The sequence below is a fragment of the Xyrauchen texanus genome, chromosome 32 (genome assembly GCF_025860055.1).
Source record: "Xyrauchen texanus isolate HMW12.3.18 chromosome 32, RBS_HiC_50CHRs, whole genome shotgun sequence".
Lineage (NCBI taxonomy): Eukaryota > Metazoa > Chordata > Actinopteri > Cypriniformes > Catostomidae > Xyrauchen > Xyrauchen texanus.
In genome coordinates, this window is record NC_068307.1 from 8061493 (window position 1) to 8079108 (window position 17616).

Here is a 17616-nt window from a genome sequence, read left to right on the forward strand (position 1 = left end):
TTTATAGTAATCAACATTATACCACAAATGCTGTTGATTGATCCTAACTTGTTTTGAACCAAGAATATTCCTTTAAAGTAACAACTGCACTTTTTTTCAATGTGCAAAAACAGACTGAGCTGCATCTTTAAAGGAATGTTCCAGGTTCAATACAAGTTAAGCTCAATCGAAAGCATTTGTGGCATAATGTTGATTACTACAAAAAATTATTACGACTTGTCCCTCCTTTTCTTTAAAAAAAAAAGACAAAATCTGGGTTCTAGCAAGGCACATACAATGGAAGTGACTGGGGGCCAATTTCATAACATTAAAATACTCACTGTTTCAAAAGTATAAACACAAGACATAAAGGATATGCGTGTAAATATGATTTTAGTGTGATAAAATTACTTACAAACATTTTCTGTGTAAAGTTACAGCCAATTTTACTTCATTGCCATGACGATGTAATGTCAACAAACCCTAAAACCCTTAATTGACTGTAAAAAAAAATATATATAAAAAAATGTGCAGCTCAAATAATACACAAGTTTTAACAGAAGAATAAATGTAAGTGCTTTTATAAAATTATAAGCTTTACATTTCTGTGTTTAAACCCTCCAAAAATTGGCCCCATTTACTTTCATTGTTAGAGTTTAATTGTCACCTCGATATTTGCTAATTGAATAGGAAGAACGAGTTTTAGTAATAAACATTATCCCACAAATGCTGTCGATTTAGCTCAACGTGTATTAAACCAGGAACATTCCTCTAAGCATTTAATGAACATTCACGAAAAATGACTACAAAACATCAGATGAAGTCATTGTCCAAAATCAAGATAACTGACAAACAGCATTGTGCTCCTTACACTGAAAAATACATTTAACAGAAAAAATATGATAATGAATATGAATATGATGAAAACATTAGTCTACAACAACAAAACTCATTTTAAGGGTTAGATAAGGTAGGAATTGCTCCTTCAACCATTGTTTACAGTGTACAATCTGGTAAGCATGATGGCATAACAAACATCATCAACAATGGAGGAATGTACCTGCGCATTCTTCCATTACTGATGCACTGAGTGTGAATCACATGAGGTGCTGGTTCCGAGCAATAATTAGGGACAAAAGTGCATACCTCACTGATGCCCACCTCTTCCACCACACAGAAGTCTTCTCAGAAAAGGAGCACACCTACATGAGGCATAAAACTCAGGGGAGTGAAGATCCGTCACCTTTTCGGTCCACGCCAGACCACCTCTGACCGGGCTCCCCCTCCACCAGCCGTGCGAGTGGGCTCTCTCATAACCGGTCCCCTGATATAGACACACTGAGAGGTGAAAGGAAGGAGGCGTGGTTCTGTAGCAGATAAATAAAAGTGGGGGAGAAAGAAGTCCCTCAATCTACAATTCAATATCGTCCACTCCCCTCTCTCGTTGTCTTTCTCACTCTCACTCATGCATATTAACACGTCCCTGTTTTACCGTATTCTGCCACACACATGGAGGAAACTCTATCACTCTCTCTCTTTATCTCACTTTTGCTCCCCTCAAACCCAGTTTATCCACTTTTTCTGGGCTCTCTGAACTGGTATTCATTCAGCAACTGTGTGACTGAATCAGGGCAGTTCTGGCCATCTGTTGGAGCCTCCAGAGCTTCACCTATTCAGCTGGCTTCTAAAGCTGCAGGACTGGCAGTGAGGAGAAAAAAGGAAGGGGTGGGGATAAGGGATCAATCTTGGAGGAGGAGGGCAGGGGACTGGATCGGCAAGTACAGAGACCGTATTTATTTGGCTGGCAACTATCAGAAGCACTGGAGAGCTCAGGGTTGTTCACGATTGACAAAGTCGAGGGCTTTAAGAAAGAACAACAAAAAAGTGTAGGACACACATCTGAGCACACTCAATCAGATGCATACAGATGAACTGAGGGAAAGGATGGATGGACGAATGAATGGATTAATTAAAACAAACAATAAATAAATTATATATAATAATATATGAAAGGAAGACAGAGGCAAGTTGATACACTTATTTCTCCAGTGAGTGTTTCTCAAGGTAGGGTTATTTTTTAAAGTAAATTTTCTGCATAGACACACATCAAAGTCTTGGCTTCAAAAAAACAACTGAACATTTTCACTGTTCAAAAATACAGTTAACCCTTAAATGCATGGTCATTTTCACAAACACATACATATTTGGAGACCCGGCATTTATATCTATAAAAAATGGATGTCCAAAATGCCCAGATAGTGTCAAAGTTTCAAAATACTTTCAAGACAATTAGAAAATAATAAAATAAAATAAATTTTGATATATTTTTATGTTTTCTTTTTCATAAATCAAAGAGATAATGCAAAAAAATCTAGAATAGGATTCATTATTTTCCCACTGAAATTTGATTAGACGCAACTGGCTGTCAAACACATATTGAGCCACACATAACACAAGATACACATCAGCTACACCTAAGTTACACATATGCATTTCCCCAGGCACTTATTGCATCTAAATAGAAGAACAACTTACATTATTTCAGTAGTAGGCTACACCCAAATGACAAAAGTCATTTCATACTGTTCATGTGTTACACTTGCTATAGTTTACTTCAGTGTTATTTCTACGTCAGCTAGCAATGTCAGAATGTAAATCAAATCAATCACTGAAACATTAGCGCCACCTTCAGTAAGAAATAACAAGTATAATAGGTATGTGTACATGCATATGGAATACTGATAATTCACCATTGTTGTTCATTAATTGTTGCACAGAAAATAAATGTGATATACTATTTATTTGTTTGAATAGAGTAATAAACAAAGAAATAGATATCCTGAGATAGTAAACTTAAATATATCAAAAAAAGATATAAATTATGGAAGTGCGAAAAAACAATCTACACGCTTACATACCTCTGGTCTCTAAAGACCCTATACATTGGTAAAAAAAACTAATTGTGTTACACTATTTATAAGAGATAGATTGAGGAATGTTAAACCTCCAAAAAAGGTACAGAGGGTGGAATGAGGTCCCGGGACTCTAAAGACCAGAGGAATGCATTTAAGGGTTAATTGAACATACAATATCCTACTGTGACCAACTGCCCCCCACTCCCCTCCCCTCCCCTCCCATCACAAGTACCAAAACAAAATGTAATTACGTCTGCACTGAACAACCTACTATAGGCTTAGCAGCTAAATTAAAAAAGTTAAACAATTATTGAGCACAAAACGATTCCTGAAAGAACAAAAATTGAGAAGGTAGCTTAAAAAAAATATCAATAGTTTGTTTTTAATTACAAACATGTTGTTTTTTAAAACACAGGTAAGGATCCATTCATTAACATTAGTTAATGCATTAAGTATCATGAGCTAACAATAAACAATATATTTTTATAGCATTTATTAATCTTTGTTAATGTTAGTTAATAAAAATACAACTGTTCATTGTTAGTTAATGTTAGTTCAGAGTGCATTAACATATGTTAATAAAGACAACTTCTGATTTTTAAAATGTATTATTATATGTGAAAAATTATATTAACCAAGATTAATAAATGCTGTTCATTGTTGTTTTACTGTTATGTTAACTAATGATATTTACTAATGTTAAAGGAATAGTTCACCCAAAAATGAAAATTCTCTCATCATTTACTCACCCTCATACCATCCTATATGTGTATGACTTGCTTTCTTCTGCTGAACACAAACAAAGATTTTTGGAGGAATATCTCAGCTCTGTAGCTCCATACAATGCAAGTGAATGATGACCAAAACTCTGAAGCTCCAAAAAACACATAAAGGCAGCATACAAGTAATCCATAGGACTCCAGTGGTTTAATCCATGTCTTCTGAAGCGATATGATCAGTGTGAGTGAGAAACAGGTACATTTCTTACTATAAATCTCTACTTTTAAAGCACTCTTTTCTCCTAAGAGCTCTTCTTCTTTTGTTTTTAGGGATTCACATTCTTCGATCATATCGCCACCTACTGGGCAGGGAGGAGAATTTTAAATAATTTAAATATTCATCTGTTTCTCACCCATGCTTATCATATTGCTTCTGAAGTTATGGATTTAATCACTGGAGTCGTATGGATTACTTTTATGGTGCCTTTATGTGATCTTTTTACGTTATGGCTACATTCACTTGCATTGTGAGGACCTACAGAGCTGAGATATTTTTCAAGCTTTTCCAAGTCATACACATCTAGGATGGCATGAGGGTGAGTACGTGATGAGAGAATTTTCATTTTTGGGTGAACTATTCCTTTTAACAAATGGAACCTTATTGTTAAGTGTTATTAAAACACACATGACAACCTGGCTGCCCTGATATAAATATGACAATAAGCCATATGCCCGACCAGACTTTCATAAAAAATACCTTTGTCCTAAGAACACATTTAAACCTTTTGGTAAAAAATCTGCCTTTATAATATAGTTGGGCCTTGCCTTAATGCATGCCAGTGTGGTTTGATTACGTTCGCTAGACAAATAAGCCCAAACAGCTAAACAAAAATAACTCTAATTTAAGAAGGTGTTATACTAGGTGTTTCAAACCAACATATAAAACATCTGCTAGAGAAAACACACATTTGTTTTATTGGATTTCTTACTTAAAATCTTTTCATAAGGCTACTGAGATATGGCCCTTGTGAAAATTAGCTCCGGTCTCTCCAATATATGCCAGATATTATCTAGTAACATAATACAGTATATATAATACTACATTATAACAAAAGCATTGTGTTTATTACATTTATGAAATGATAAATATGTTAGTAAAAAATTATAGAATTCTAACAATAATGATTCATTTGTAATCTAATGCAAATTAACATACTGATGCCAGAGCAAAACCACAGACACATTTATTATAAGACAAACGCACAAGAGATTTGATCATCTTGCTCCTCAAAATCCAGTCAGATAATGTAAAATGAGAAACAAAATACCTCACCTATCCAGTGCGTTTGTCTTTGCACATCTCAGTAATAATATTCTCCCACATGTGTATCGGTTCACTGGCAGCTCTCACAATGAAAGTGCCAGTGTCACGTATCTGTCTCCCTCTGGAGTCTCGCATGAAAATCAGTCACTGTCTCTGGGACGCTCACATGATGGATGCCTCTGTTTATTTGTGTTTGCAGGTTATTTATTTGCACAGAGGCACAAACGATCAGGGGAAGAGGACATCTAATCACTCATCCGCCCCCTCAGACACATACTGTATATCTCTGAGGCTCCAGGCATAATCTCTAATGAAAATCAAGCTATTGGGTTGCACAGTCAAACTTCCAAAATTTGCTCTCTATTATGCTGTTGAAATTTACATCAGACTGACTAAATCACATTTGGTTCATGAAATATAATGAGTTTATTATGTCTGGTATTGTCGTAAAGTGGCAATGATATAATTGCTCCTCAATCTCTCTCTCTTATACAATTACTTTTACATTTGTTCATTTAGCAGATGCTTTTATCCAAAGCAACATGCAAATGAGGAATACTAAAACAAGAGCTATTAAGAGAAAGTGTAACTTGAGAAGTTGCAAATTGCTAAGAAATTTACAAAAGTACAACCTAGTACAGACATTTAGGTGAGAAATTGTGATTGTATTTTTAACATGTTTTTTTTTTTTTTAAATAAAATAATATACACATTTTTAACTAAGCACAAGTTGCTTCAATTAATCAAATACTCATCATGGTATTTATCAGTAACAACAATATATGCATCAAAATATAAACACAACAATATAAACATTATTCATTCAGCACTTTTATCCAAAGTCACTTACAAAATGAGGAAGGATACAACATAGGCAATTCATTTTAAGTAACACAAAAAGCGCTGCATTAAAAAATGTAACATTATTGTTACTTTTACATTATCAAAAGCAGCAAAATTTTCACAGAAAACACATGTGCATCAAAATTTGAATTCAGGTGGCATCTCACGAAGTTGGTATCTTATAAAGAATGTCCATAGTTTACAAAGCTGTAATCTAGGCAAAGGGTGGCTAATTTAAGTATCTAAAATATAAGATAGTTTTAAAAATGTGTAACTTTTTTTTTGGTCACTACATTGCAATACATCCAGTTGTGTCATTTCATAGTTTGATGACTTCACTATAATTCTAAATTGTGGAAAATAGTAATAATGAAGAATTAATACGTGTGTCCAAACTTTTGAATGGTAGCGCAACTGAACTGAGAAAGACTTGATGCCTGAACATCATGCCTAAAAGCCACATATAAAAACTGCTTTGCCTACATTTTGAACATCTGTTTGCCTTGATCGAAAAGCCATGTGTAGTTCCTGCGGGCATGGTTGTTCGCTCTGCAAATAAATAAGGTTGAATAATGTTTACTCTGATTCTCCAAAAAGATGGTTATGTTCCATCCTGCTGGGCCATTATCATTGGCAAGGACTCCACATTCAAATGAATGTGTTTCTCTCCACGCACTGTTCCTCACTGATAAAAATGTCTGCTGTTAGCTCGGGTTTTTGAGAGGGAAAGGACTTTGTGCAAATTAGACCGACCCCTCTCTATCTCTGAAAGCAGTCTATTCTCTATGGGCATTTTATTTTGTTCAGGCCTCAATCCCTATTCTATCACCCCACATTTCCTCTTCAAAACTGCTCCTCTTTTATTCTGGATGGCTCACAGAGCGTCTCTATCCATCAGTTGATGCCCTCATGATCACCATGGCTACCTTAGGGAAGGAGCTGATCATTACAATGGAATTGAATGGTGGTGTCTTAAATATTGAACGACAACAGCAAGGTTTGAATGGCATGTGGATTATACTGCTACTTGTGCATTCCTCCTATTGCTTGATACTGGCCTTTGCAAGACTCTTAACATTAGCTGAACAAATGTATATAGTCATTTATGAAGTAGTATTATTCATTTATTAAATTAATTTTTTAAGCTGAAGTAATTTAAATGCACAATTTTTGCATATCAGCCTAAGCTGACACAAAAGTGAATGCACACATTTCCAAAAGTCCTTTGTTATGGAAGCCCAGAAGAGCCATCTCTGTACCAAGATTTAATTATATGCACAGCATTCCACCAATCATCTGAGGGTCATTATCACCAACAGTGATAATGTCTATTGTACATCATGCTGTCATGTCTAAAGTCTTCTCTGTTATTTATTTGTTCTGCTTGCCACTATTCACATTACAGGCTCTGATTATAAACATAAATAGTTAATCTGACATTTATGAACCGTCGATTCATCTGTACAATTGTCTGCAAACACTGCATTGTTATAATATTTAATTCCTGAATGCTCCAACTGCAAAATTTATTCATAATTCGGCTTGGCAGGATTGAGGGACAGGCCAGAAGAGTTATAAAAACAAGGATACATTTAAAATGTCAAATTTATTGCATTCATTGGTTGAAAATTGACAAAAATGCAATGTGAAAGTGAATAAGAAGATACATATGACACCAATTACTTAAATATCCTGGGTTCAATACAAGTTAAGCTCAATGGACAGCATTTGTGGCATAATATTAATAACCACAAAAAAAAAAAAAAAAAAAGCAAAAATCTGGGTTACAGTGAGACAATTATAATGGAATCGAATGAGGCCAATCCATAATTGTTAAACTACTCATTGTTTCATATGTTTAGCCACAAGACATAAACATCATACATTTTAACATGATTTAAGTGTTATAAAATCACTTACTAACCTATTCCTTGTAAACTTTTATCCAATTTTATAACTCTGTTGCCATGACGACGTAACACTGAAAACTGTAAAACAATGTAAGTGCTTTTATAAAATTATAAGGCATGCATTTCTGCCTTTAAACCGTCAAAAAATTGGTCCCATTCACTTCCATTGTAAGTGCCTCATGGTTAACTAAATTTTTGCTATTTTTTAAGGAAAAGGAGGGACAAGTCGATATTATTCCTTGTGATAATTCTCATAATGCCTCAAATGCTGTCGACTGAGCATAAACAACTCTGCGGACTCGCCGGCGGGTCCAAAAGGAGCCACTGTGTCATGAAAAATGTTTATGCTTCAAATGTTTAAGTCTACAAATACATAAGTCAGGCATATGGGGTGTCGTTAGAAAGCTTAGAATCTGAACTTTTCAAAGATAAGCATTACTTACAAAAATAAGACCTGAAAACATTTGCGTTGCAAATCAGCGCTACCTAGAGATCACGTGGTAGAAATAGTAATATGAATATAAGTGCCTTTCAAATAGCACTTAATTAGACAAATCATATATCAAATAACAGCTCATTCTCATGAATGCGATTGTATAGATTATTTTGTGCTATACAATCAAATACAAGCTATACAAAAATATTTACTGCTGTAAGCCCCCAATATCTAAAAACTGCTTTTATATATGCTTTTACCTTAAGCAGTTTTCAAAAAAAATAAAAATAAATTTTATATATATATAAATATAGCCATTGCTTGTCTGAGCTTGCCTGTGTGAATAATTCAATGTTATATCTAAGATGTCCAGAATAAAATATGTGATCCAGCAGAAAATCGTGAGAGGGTCCTGCCTGCAGATTGTAGAGCGATGACGTAGTGGATCTACTCCTCTATATAGTATACTCCTCTACATTTAGTCCACAGTATGTGTAAATGCTGAGCTTTTAAATTTGAGTGTGAAAAATGGCAGGCAACAGCCCAAAAATGCCCAAGAGTTGAAGAGGTTAACTTGAACCCAGAATATTCCTTTAACGATTATGACAAATAATTTTTGACCACTGAATTTCACATCCATATGTTGCACTTCCTGATTCTCATGAGGCACAATAAGTGAATAAGTGATCTATCTATCTATCTATCTATACACACACGAACGCACACACACACACACACACACACACATGAATTAAAATACCATGCAGAGCAAGGAATAACAAGTAGTTATTGTGCATCTGGTGGTAAGCCTCCTGGAGCTGCATATGCTACCAGACAAAAAAGCAGTGGGCCTCTAAAAGTCTCCAAGGGGAAAACATGTTTAGAGCAGCTTCTAATTAAAAGTCTCTTTGATACTTTGCTGTGATGCTACTCATCTTACATACTAAACAGTGTGTCCATCTCTCATTTACAGGGCACCTGGTATTATCTCCACATGCACACTGATTTCATCTGTTTTAAACCAACCAACCAACTAACAAACAAACAAACAACCATCAAACAAACAAACAAGACAGATAGATCGATAGATAGATCGATAGATAGCAAACACACTCGCTCTCCCTCATTCAAGACATAGCACAACTCCAGCAAAATAGAAAGTTTAGGAGTCTTTCACGAAACATCTTTAGTGGCTGGCCAGAGCTTGTTCACTCTCACAGTGGCTTCAAAAGCCCTGAATAATAAATTGCAGCACTTTTTAGGACCTATGTAGTTTAGCAACCTGTCAGTTCACTGCCTTGAGTTGTTTGCACCTGACTTGACCTTCTTCCAAGTGCTGTCTCTAAACAAACTTGCATGCAAGAAGGATGATGCAGTGTGGGCTAAAGTGCCATGGCCTGTTAAAGGAGACATGCCTTTACTGAATGAGATTATTGGAGTGAAATTGTAGAAGTCAAGCCAAACCAATTGAATCTTTGAATACAGAGTTAAAAGTTCAAAGAAAACGTCTGGTTTGGAAAGGTGCATCAACAGACAAGGCTCTGAGGACACACCAAATCAAAATACAGAATGACAACGACGAACATAGTGAAACCAATGAAAACAGCAAGGTATACATTGAGTTATCAATGTCTGTTAAAATGCATTTTGTCTGTATTAGTTTAATACAAAATTCACAAACATTGTGGCAGCTGACCAGCAAATTAGTAGAATGCATTAAAAAACTAGAACTATGCAGTGTACTGTCTGAAACCACAAATAAGAAAGCAAAGTCTTTTCAGGTAAAATCATAGCACATTATCATGATCCAGCATTAAGGTGTGAAAAATATTAAATGTAAAATAATAGTAAAACTATGAACAAATAGTGTCCAACTTTGTAATGATTGCATTATGCAAGCATAGCTGACAGAGCAGGTAGACTGGTGGCATGAGAAAAAGGAAGAGAAAGAGTGCAAGGCATTTAAGAGGACTGAAGACCCCGAGCTGCATTTATGCATGTATGAAACAAAACAAAAAAGGAAATATGACCACATTTTGCCAATACATTTGTATTTTAAATTGTAGACTGTGTTCTGCAAGGACAAAGCCTAATTTAATCATCCTCATCACTTTATGCTGATTATTAGTTTAATGCATTTTCAAAACTAAGTACCCTTTTTGCAAACACTTCACACAGTTGTCATTTGCAACATGCAGCTGAAGGAGTTCACCCAAAAATGAAAATTCTCTCATCATTTAATCACCCCCATGCCACCACAAATGTGTATGACTTATTTTCTTCTGCTGAACACAAACTTAGATTTTTAGAAGAATATCTCAGCTCTGTAGGTCCATTCAATGCAAGTGAATGGTGACCAGAACTCCAAAAATTGAGATAAAGTCAGCATAAAAGCAATCCACAAGACTCCACTAATTTTATTAAACTACAACAATCCAGTTGGCTTTTGGTGAGAACAGACCATGAACTAACTCCATTTTCACTGTACATCTTGACAGCCATCTACTTAACGATCATAATTTTAAGCTCGATTACACTTCCTATAGTGCCATCTAGTGTTCTTGAAATCATGTGCCTAAAGACTGCAATGGCAAGATGTACAGTGAAAAAGGAGTTATACAGTATTTGAGCTCTCACCCAAAACCAACTGGAATGCTTCAGAAAACATTGATTAAACAACTGGAGTCATATGGATCACTTTTATGCTGACTTTATCTCCTTTTTTGGAGTTCTGGTCACAATTCTCTTGCATTGTATGGACCTACAGAGCTGAAATATTCTTCTAAAAAACTTCAGCAGAAGAAAGAAAATCATACACATCTGTGATGCATGAGGGTGAGTAAATGATGAGAGTATTTTCATTTTGGGTGAACTATCCCTTTAACACACCAGTTAATTTCTCTTCCAAAGTTAACTGAAGTCTTTTTTACACTGCAAAGGTGGCACAGAGGCTGTATCTAAAGTATCTGTGTATTTATTTACAGACTGTTAAATGCTGCTTAGAGCAGGTATAAATGCATTTACACAGTGATTACAATTGCATAAATAATGTTATGATATTAATGCTTTAAATATAAAATTATGACTATAAAAATATGAAAAGAATGAGAATATAAATGCATATTTTAAAATATGAAACTAAATTATGAAATATTTGTTCTAATATGACAACAAATTTTAAGGCTGCTCTGATGCTGCATTTTATTTACGCAGAACCAAAGCAGCATCAGAACTGTCTCTAATATTCACGGCTGAGGTGGGTCAAAGCAGGAAAAACTTATGTTTTCTGAAGTAATCCAATTGGTTTTGGGTGAGAAAAGATCATAATATAACTCCTTTTTTTTATTTTTTTTTTTACTATAAATCTTGCCATCAGCCGTTTTCTTGGCGATTGTGATTTCAAGCTCAATTACATTTCCTAGCGCCATCTAGCGGTCTGCGCATGCATCAAGCACTAGGAAGTGTAATCGATCCTGCAATCATGATCGTGAGACTGCAATGGCAAGATGTAAAGTGAAAAAAATAATAATATTTTACAATTTTTATTTTAGAGTTATATTTTAGATAGTTTGGAATGAAAACACGAGTCTTATCAAGTGTTTTTCGGAGCTTGAAAATTTTGGTCAACATTCACTTGCATTGCATGGACATAGAGAGCTGAGAAATTCTTTTACAAATCTTCGTTAGTGTTCAGCAAAATAATACAGTCATATAATCTGGGATGGCATAAGGGTGATTTAAATTTGGAAGGATACATTTTTTTTAAGAACTATCCTTTTACAGCAAAGGTCATAAACATGTTGACACAGGCAGTGACGTGTTAATGCATTCATCTGTCTGATATCAGAAGGATGTAGAAGTGATATTTTAAAAATGTAACTTTCTAAAAGTTACAGTATTTTCATAGTACATCAAATTGATGCATTTCTGGATATATGACCCTTTTAATTAAAATATTTCGCACTTTTATTCCTCTCAAATATTTGTGCAAATTTTTTTTTTAACATTATCAGCACGGTGGCACCATCCACATCGAGCGCAACTTGACAAACTGAGAAGTGTTGTGCAATAATTTAAGAGCATGCCTCCCTCCAGTGGACAATATTACTATCATTATTTGTATACATTACACAGAAAAGGTGTGATTTGATCACACTATAATAATGTTAACACACATAGTTTATCTTGTGGCTATACTTTTGAAACATTGAGCATTTTAACGTTTACAGATTGGCCCCATTCACTTCTGTTGTAAGTGCCTCACTTTTACCCATATTTTAGCTTTTGTTAAAAGAGGGGGGTCAAAATAAATTTTTGTGGTAATCAATATTATGCCACAAATGCTGTTGATTGCACTTAACTTGTATTGAACCCGGTATAGTCCTTTAAAAAAAATGGCAACAGCTTAAGTTGGCAAACATTTCGATCTGCATCAAAAAAGTCACACAGAACGATTGTATAAAAAATAAAAAATAAAACATGAAAAATGGATCGAAACACAAATCTGGGTTTGATTTCCTTTAACTTAAATAGGGTGACCCAGAGGCAAATGACAAGGCTGAGAATAGCAAAAAGGCATACAGAAGATAAATGCATTAACATGGATAATGGTGTTTCCCCTTCACATTCTCTCGAGACTGTCATTTGTAGTTGGTGGCATTTGTGCATGCGCTGTTGATAAATGAGCGAGTCAGACAGGTCCTCATTGTAACTTCAGTGTCTCTGATGAGTTCATGGAATACGAAAAGGCCTCGAGTTTTCAACGGCTACTCATTGGTAGTGTCCATAGTCTCCAAATGAAGATGCAGGCATAGGAGCGGGCTCATCTGCAAATTGTGGGCCTGTAGAGAAAAGATAACTGGTTTTTATTTAAAATCATACTTCTATTTGCATTTTATGAAGTTTTAGTCTCTCTGTATGTTAGTCAGTATTACGAACCAAATGGATATCTTGGCGCACTTACCAGTTGGGAATTGTGCTGAGGCAAACCGTGTGAGCATTATTCCTGCACCTTCTATTAATGCAAGCAGTATACCTCCCATTGCTGCAGAGCCAACCATGGCCACAGGCCCATCTGTGATGAGACGGAGATAAATTTATACCACAAACAGGAGCACAAATCAAATGTAGGCTATCTCCACACACACACACACACACACACACACACACACACACACACACACACACACACACACACACACACACACACACACACACACACACACACACACACACACACACACACACTCTATCAGGACATTAATAACATGAAAAAAATACTATTACAAATTGAACTACTTCAAAGAGTTCTCATCAAAAAAATCATCCACGTGCAGCAATGACAGCTTTGCAGATCTTTGGCATTTTAGCTGTCAGTTTGTCCAGATACTCAAGTGACATTTCACCCCACACTTCCTGTAGCACTTGCCATAGATGTGGCTGTCTAGTGGGACACTTCTCACACACCTTCCAGTCTAGCTGATACCAGAAAAGCTCAAAGGGGTTAAGCTCCATAACACTCTTTTCCAATTATCTGTTGTCCAATGTCGGTTTCTTTGTCCACTTTAACCTTTTCTTTTAGTTTTTCTGTTTCAAAAGTGTCTTTCTTTGCAATTCATCCCATAAGGCTGCACCCCTGAGTCTTCTCTTTACTGTTGTACATGAAACTGGTGTTGAGCGGGTAGAATTCAATGAAGCTGTCAGCTGAGGACACGTGAGGCATCTATTTCTCAAACTAGAGACTCTGATGTACTTATCCTCTTGTTTAGTTGCACATCTGACCTTCCACATTTTTTACCTAATATTGACATGCCAGTCTATTGCATACTGTGGCATCTCAAAAACCAATTTATTTCCATAACAGAGATTGCACTCAAGAGACATTTCTAGTTAATTACAAATATTAGAACTGAGCATTGCAAGGATTGTTCCAGGCCTAATACAGCATTTCCAGGTTTCCATGACTGTGGGAACCCTGAAGAATACACTTTGAATACATAAAATGCACTGCATTTGCACCCAATTAAAGAGTCTAAATGATGTATAAATTAACTGCTCATACCGCATATGTGCTCATATCATTATTGATTCATCTTTGAAACTTACTTCTTGCAGCTAAAATGGCTCCGGTCATGGCTCCACTTGTGATTGAATTCCAGGGGTCCTCTTTCCCCCTCACTTTCACCAGCCCACAGTCAATCATGGAGAAAAGCCCACCCCACACAGCAAAACTTCCTAGTCACAGAAAAAAGTTTGTTGCTTTATTCAAGTATTATATAAAAAAAATAATCCACATCTGCATGGATAAGCAAGCAGCCAAGAGACGTGATGACTAGCGGTCAACCAATGCCCATATTGCTTATGATGTCTAGTTATCCGAGGCAGAGATGTCAAAACTCCACCCTATTCTGCATATGACACACATTTAAAGACACACACACAAAAACAGCTCCTTTTTATTCCCACCCAACAATTTGCATTTTCAACATGGTATAATAAATGACCTGTAGGGTATTTTGAGCTGAAACTTCTTAAGGAATAGTTCAACCATAAATGAATTATATCATTACTCACCCTGATGCCATCCCAGATGTGTATGACTGTCTAGGCAGCATAAAAGTAATCCATGCAACTCCAGTCGATCAATAAATGTCTTCTGAAGCGAATCGATAGGTTTATGTCAGAAACAAGTAAAACATATTTTTTAAAGTATTAACTTTAAATGGGCACGTCCATCCAGGGCTCTGATGCTGTTAGAAATGGCTGAACTTTCACGTGGCGTTCATTCTTCGGTTGTAAATAAGTGTCACTTCCGAATTCTCGTGTGAACTCACCGATGCGCTTACATCATGCTTCGTGCATCTGCTTGCAGGAAGCGATTTTAAAAGTGAATAACGCTTTAATTATGGATTTATTTTTTACACAAACCTATTGATTCACTTCAGAATACATTCATTGATCGACTGGAGTCCCATTGATTACTTTTTCGCTGCCTAAATATGAATTTTGGACCGTCAACTTGCTGGCAATCTATTGTCGGTGTAAATCTATTATAAGGACCTGAAAGAGCTCTATCTTCTTCTAAAAGTTTTCATTTGTGTTCTGCTAAGAAAGTCATACACATCTGGAATGGCATCAGATTAAGTGAATAATGAGAGAATTTTCATTTTTGGGTGAACTATTCCTCTAATGTGCAAATTTTGTCTATAAAGTTTATTGTCACCTACAATGTTAATTTGATTGTTTTTTTTTGTTTTAGTCTTCTTACGAAAATGTCATTTAAAATGATTCAATATTTCATCGTCATATTCATACTTTTTAGTCAGTTTTACTCTGACAAAACTGGTATATAACTGCAGTCAATTAAAATAATATATTTTAGTTGATGATAATGTGCAAAATGATAAAAATGTGTCAAACTGTAACAGACCAAACTAAAAATAAAATTATCAAACTGCACAGTGATGACTAAGACAATACAGCTTCAATATCTGTTAAAGCATAATTTTCTGTAAAGCTGCATTGGAACAATGTGTTGTGAAAAGCACTTTACAAAAAAAAACTACTTGACCAAACTTTACAATAATAAAACTTCTAGAACAAAAATTATAAAATGTTTTTTAAAATTTAAACAGGAATAAAACAAACAGCTTTGTTAACTAACGTTTTCAGTAGCGATTTCGTAGAAGAGATTCAAACTGGTCCCCAACTACCTTTTGCTTTTACCATTTTCCTTCGTTCCTTTATGTACAATTACGATCAATATTTCATCTTGTGTATTATTTGGCAAATAATCTTTGAATTTGTGCTTCACCTCCAAGTTGTGGGGCCCTTGTCTTTATGGCTGTCAAACTTCCCCTCAGTCTGTGATTCATTCCCTAAAGAGATGAAAAACATTATTATGTCTCTGCACTGGTACACTCATACGCGCACACACAAATGGCATCTGTAATATGGGCAGTTAAACTATAAGTAACATTAAGACTGCATCAATGTATCTGCAGTATATAGAAGTACTCACAACAGGAGAGTTTCTAAAGCCTTTGACGGCCTGAAAGATCCCTCCACCAATGGCCCCCATGGTGAAGGCGCCCCCACAGTCATCCACTATCCTCCAGGGGCTGTAAAACAACATTACAGGTCATAATGATGATAAATAATAATAATAATAATAATAATAAAAGTTCATGCTGGTCAACTGTCCAACTACTGATATAAGGTGGTACAACGGCATCACATGGTATAACATCATATAACCTGAATGATTACCATAGCCAGCCATGTACTGTTGGACTGCAATGTACTTACACAATACCACGTTACATAAAATAAATGGAATTAAACAGCTTTAGATATCGAATCATTATAGATGTATAACAAACACAGCATAAAACAAATCAAAACCAACAGATTGCGAATGCCGGCAGAACAAGGTCATGTGCTGTTGTGACAGCATGAAGCCTCCACTGAAGGACGTCGTGTTAGTTAGCATTGCATCAAACCAAATATTTCGCAATATTTCGGGCATTAAACACTGACAATAAATCTGACGGCATAAATAAATAAAGGAAATTGCAACCGCTGTGACGGCTGAAAAAAAAAATTCAAAATCTAAAAAATAATTTCTTTAGACTGGCTGCTTACCACGGCTCCCTCGCGTACTCCTCCATTTTGTACTTTTCTGTTCCCAGTGACGTCAGCAGAACGTGTTGCTGCGGATGACGTCTTCTTCTTCTTCTTCTTCTTCTTTAGGTTTTATGGCGGCATACCGCCACATTCTGTGATGGAGTGTGAAGGTGATGAAATCTATATTTCTCCCTATTCCCCGTAAATCCTATATTTTAATACACTGCTCCTAATAAATCTCATTATTGCATTAATTTGTTTCCCCGCATTTTGGCCATCATTTAAGTTATTGCTTATTATAAATTATTGACTTCCTAAGGTTCGTAATTCCTTAAAACTCCTTTCTCTTTCACACGACATACCATCAACACCTGCTCTACTGTCTCCTCTATTACACAAACCTCACATAAACCTGTATTATATTTCCCTATGACATGCAATGTATAGTTAGAATGTCTTGTTCTTAGATGTGTGAATAAAACTTATTCCAATCTACTTAGGCTATGTTATGGAATGATTGTACTTTTTTTTAATGCTCATTTGTACCTTATGATAATGTCTTCCTGTTTGACATGAATCCCAATAAGTCTGCTATTTCCTATTGCAGGCTTCCAATACCAAATGTTTGCCTTCTGACCTGCTAAGTGAACTATTTATACTTGGTTCATGCACAGCGCATGCTCGCCGATATGGTGTGTGGACCGGACCAACCCGGACTCTTTAGTTATTGTCCTTGTTGACTTTAACAAAGGAAACCTCACTCATGAACTTCCTAAATTCAGTTTATTAAATGCCCGACCAGAGAGGAGAACATTCTGGATCACTGTTGCACCACAGTCAGGAATGCTTATCATGCCGTCCCCCG

At 35.7% G+C, this 17616-nt stretch overlaps 2 protein-coding genes across 2 annotated transcripts in view; both read right to left on the reverse strand.

Moving 5' to 3' along the window:
• The window catches only part of LOC127626050 (extracellular sulfatase Sulf-2-like), a 48359-nt gene extending 43375 nt beyond the window's left edge, over positions 1–4984 (reverse strand). The window contains exons 1-2 of the mRNA XM_052101579.1: positions 4942–4984; positions 1126–1346 (exon numbers count right to left, since the gene is read on the reverse strand). The gene's annotated coding sequence lies outside the window, so the exon portion shown is untranslated. The remainder of the gene's footprint in view (positions 1–1125; positions 1347–4941) is intronic.
• Positions 4985–11084: 6100 nt separating this feature from the next.
• Positions 11085–16834, reverse strand: LOC127626262 (mitochondrial import inner membrane translocase subunit Tim17-A-like). Its single transcript, XM_052101936.1, has 6 exons — positions 16770–16834; positions 16147–16246; positions 15940–16003; positions 14232–14360; positions 13090–13200; positions 11085–12967 (listed from the first exon to the last, which is right to left on the reverse strand). The coding sequence occupies exons 1-6, from the start codon at positions 16793–16795 to the stop codon at positions 12897–12899; spliced, it is 501 nt and encodes a 166-aa protein (XP_051957896.1). The 5' UTR covers positions 16796–16834; the 3' UTR covers positions 11085–12896.
• Between the last annotated feature and the right edge of the window lie 782 nt (positions 16835–17616).

Excerpts from the sequence above, each read along its gene's own strand:
- LOC127626262 (XM_052101936.1), bottom strand. The coding sequence starts at position 16,795 with ATGGAGGAGTACGCGAGGGAGCCGTG. Across the intron at positions 13,201-14,231 it reads AGCCATTTTAGCTGCAAGAA|ATGGGCCTGTGGCCATGGTT; the intron begins GTAAGTTTCAAA and ends GTCTCATCACAG. Across the intron at positions 12,968-13,089 it reads CTCAGCACAATTCCCAACTG|GCCCACAATTTGCAGATGAG; the intron begins GTAAGTGCGCCA and ends TTTTCTCTACAG.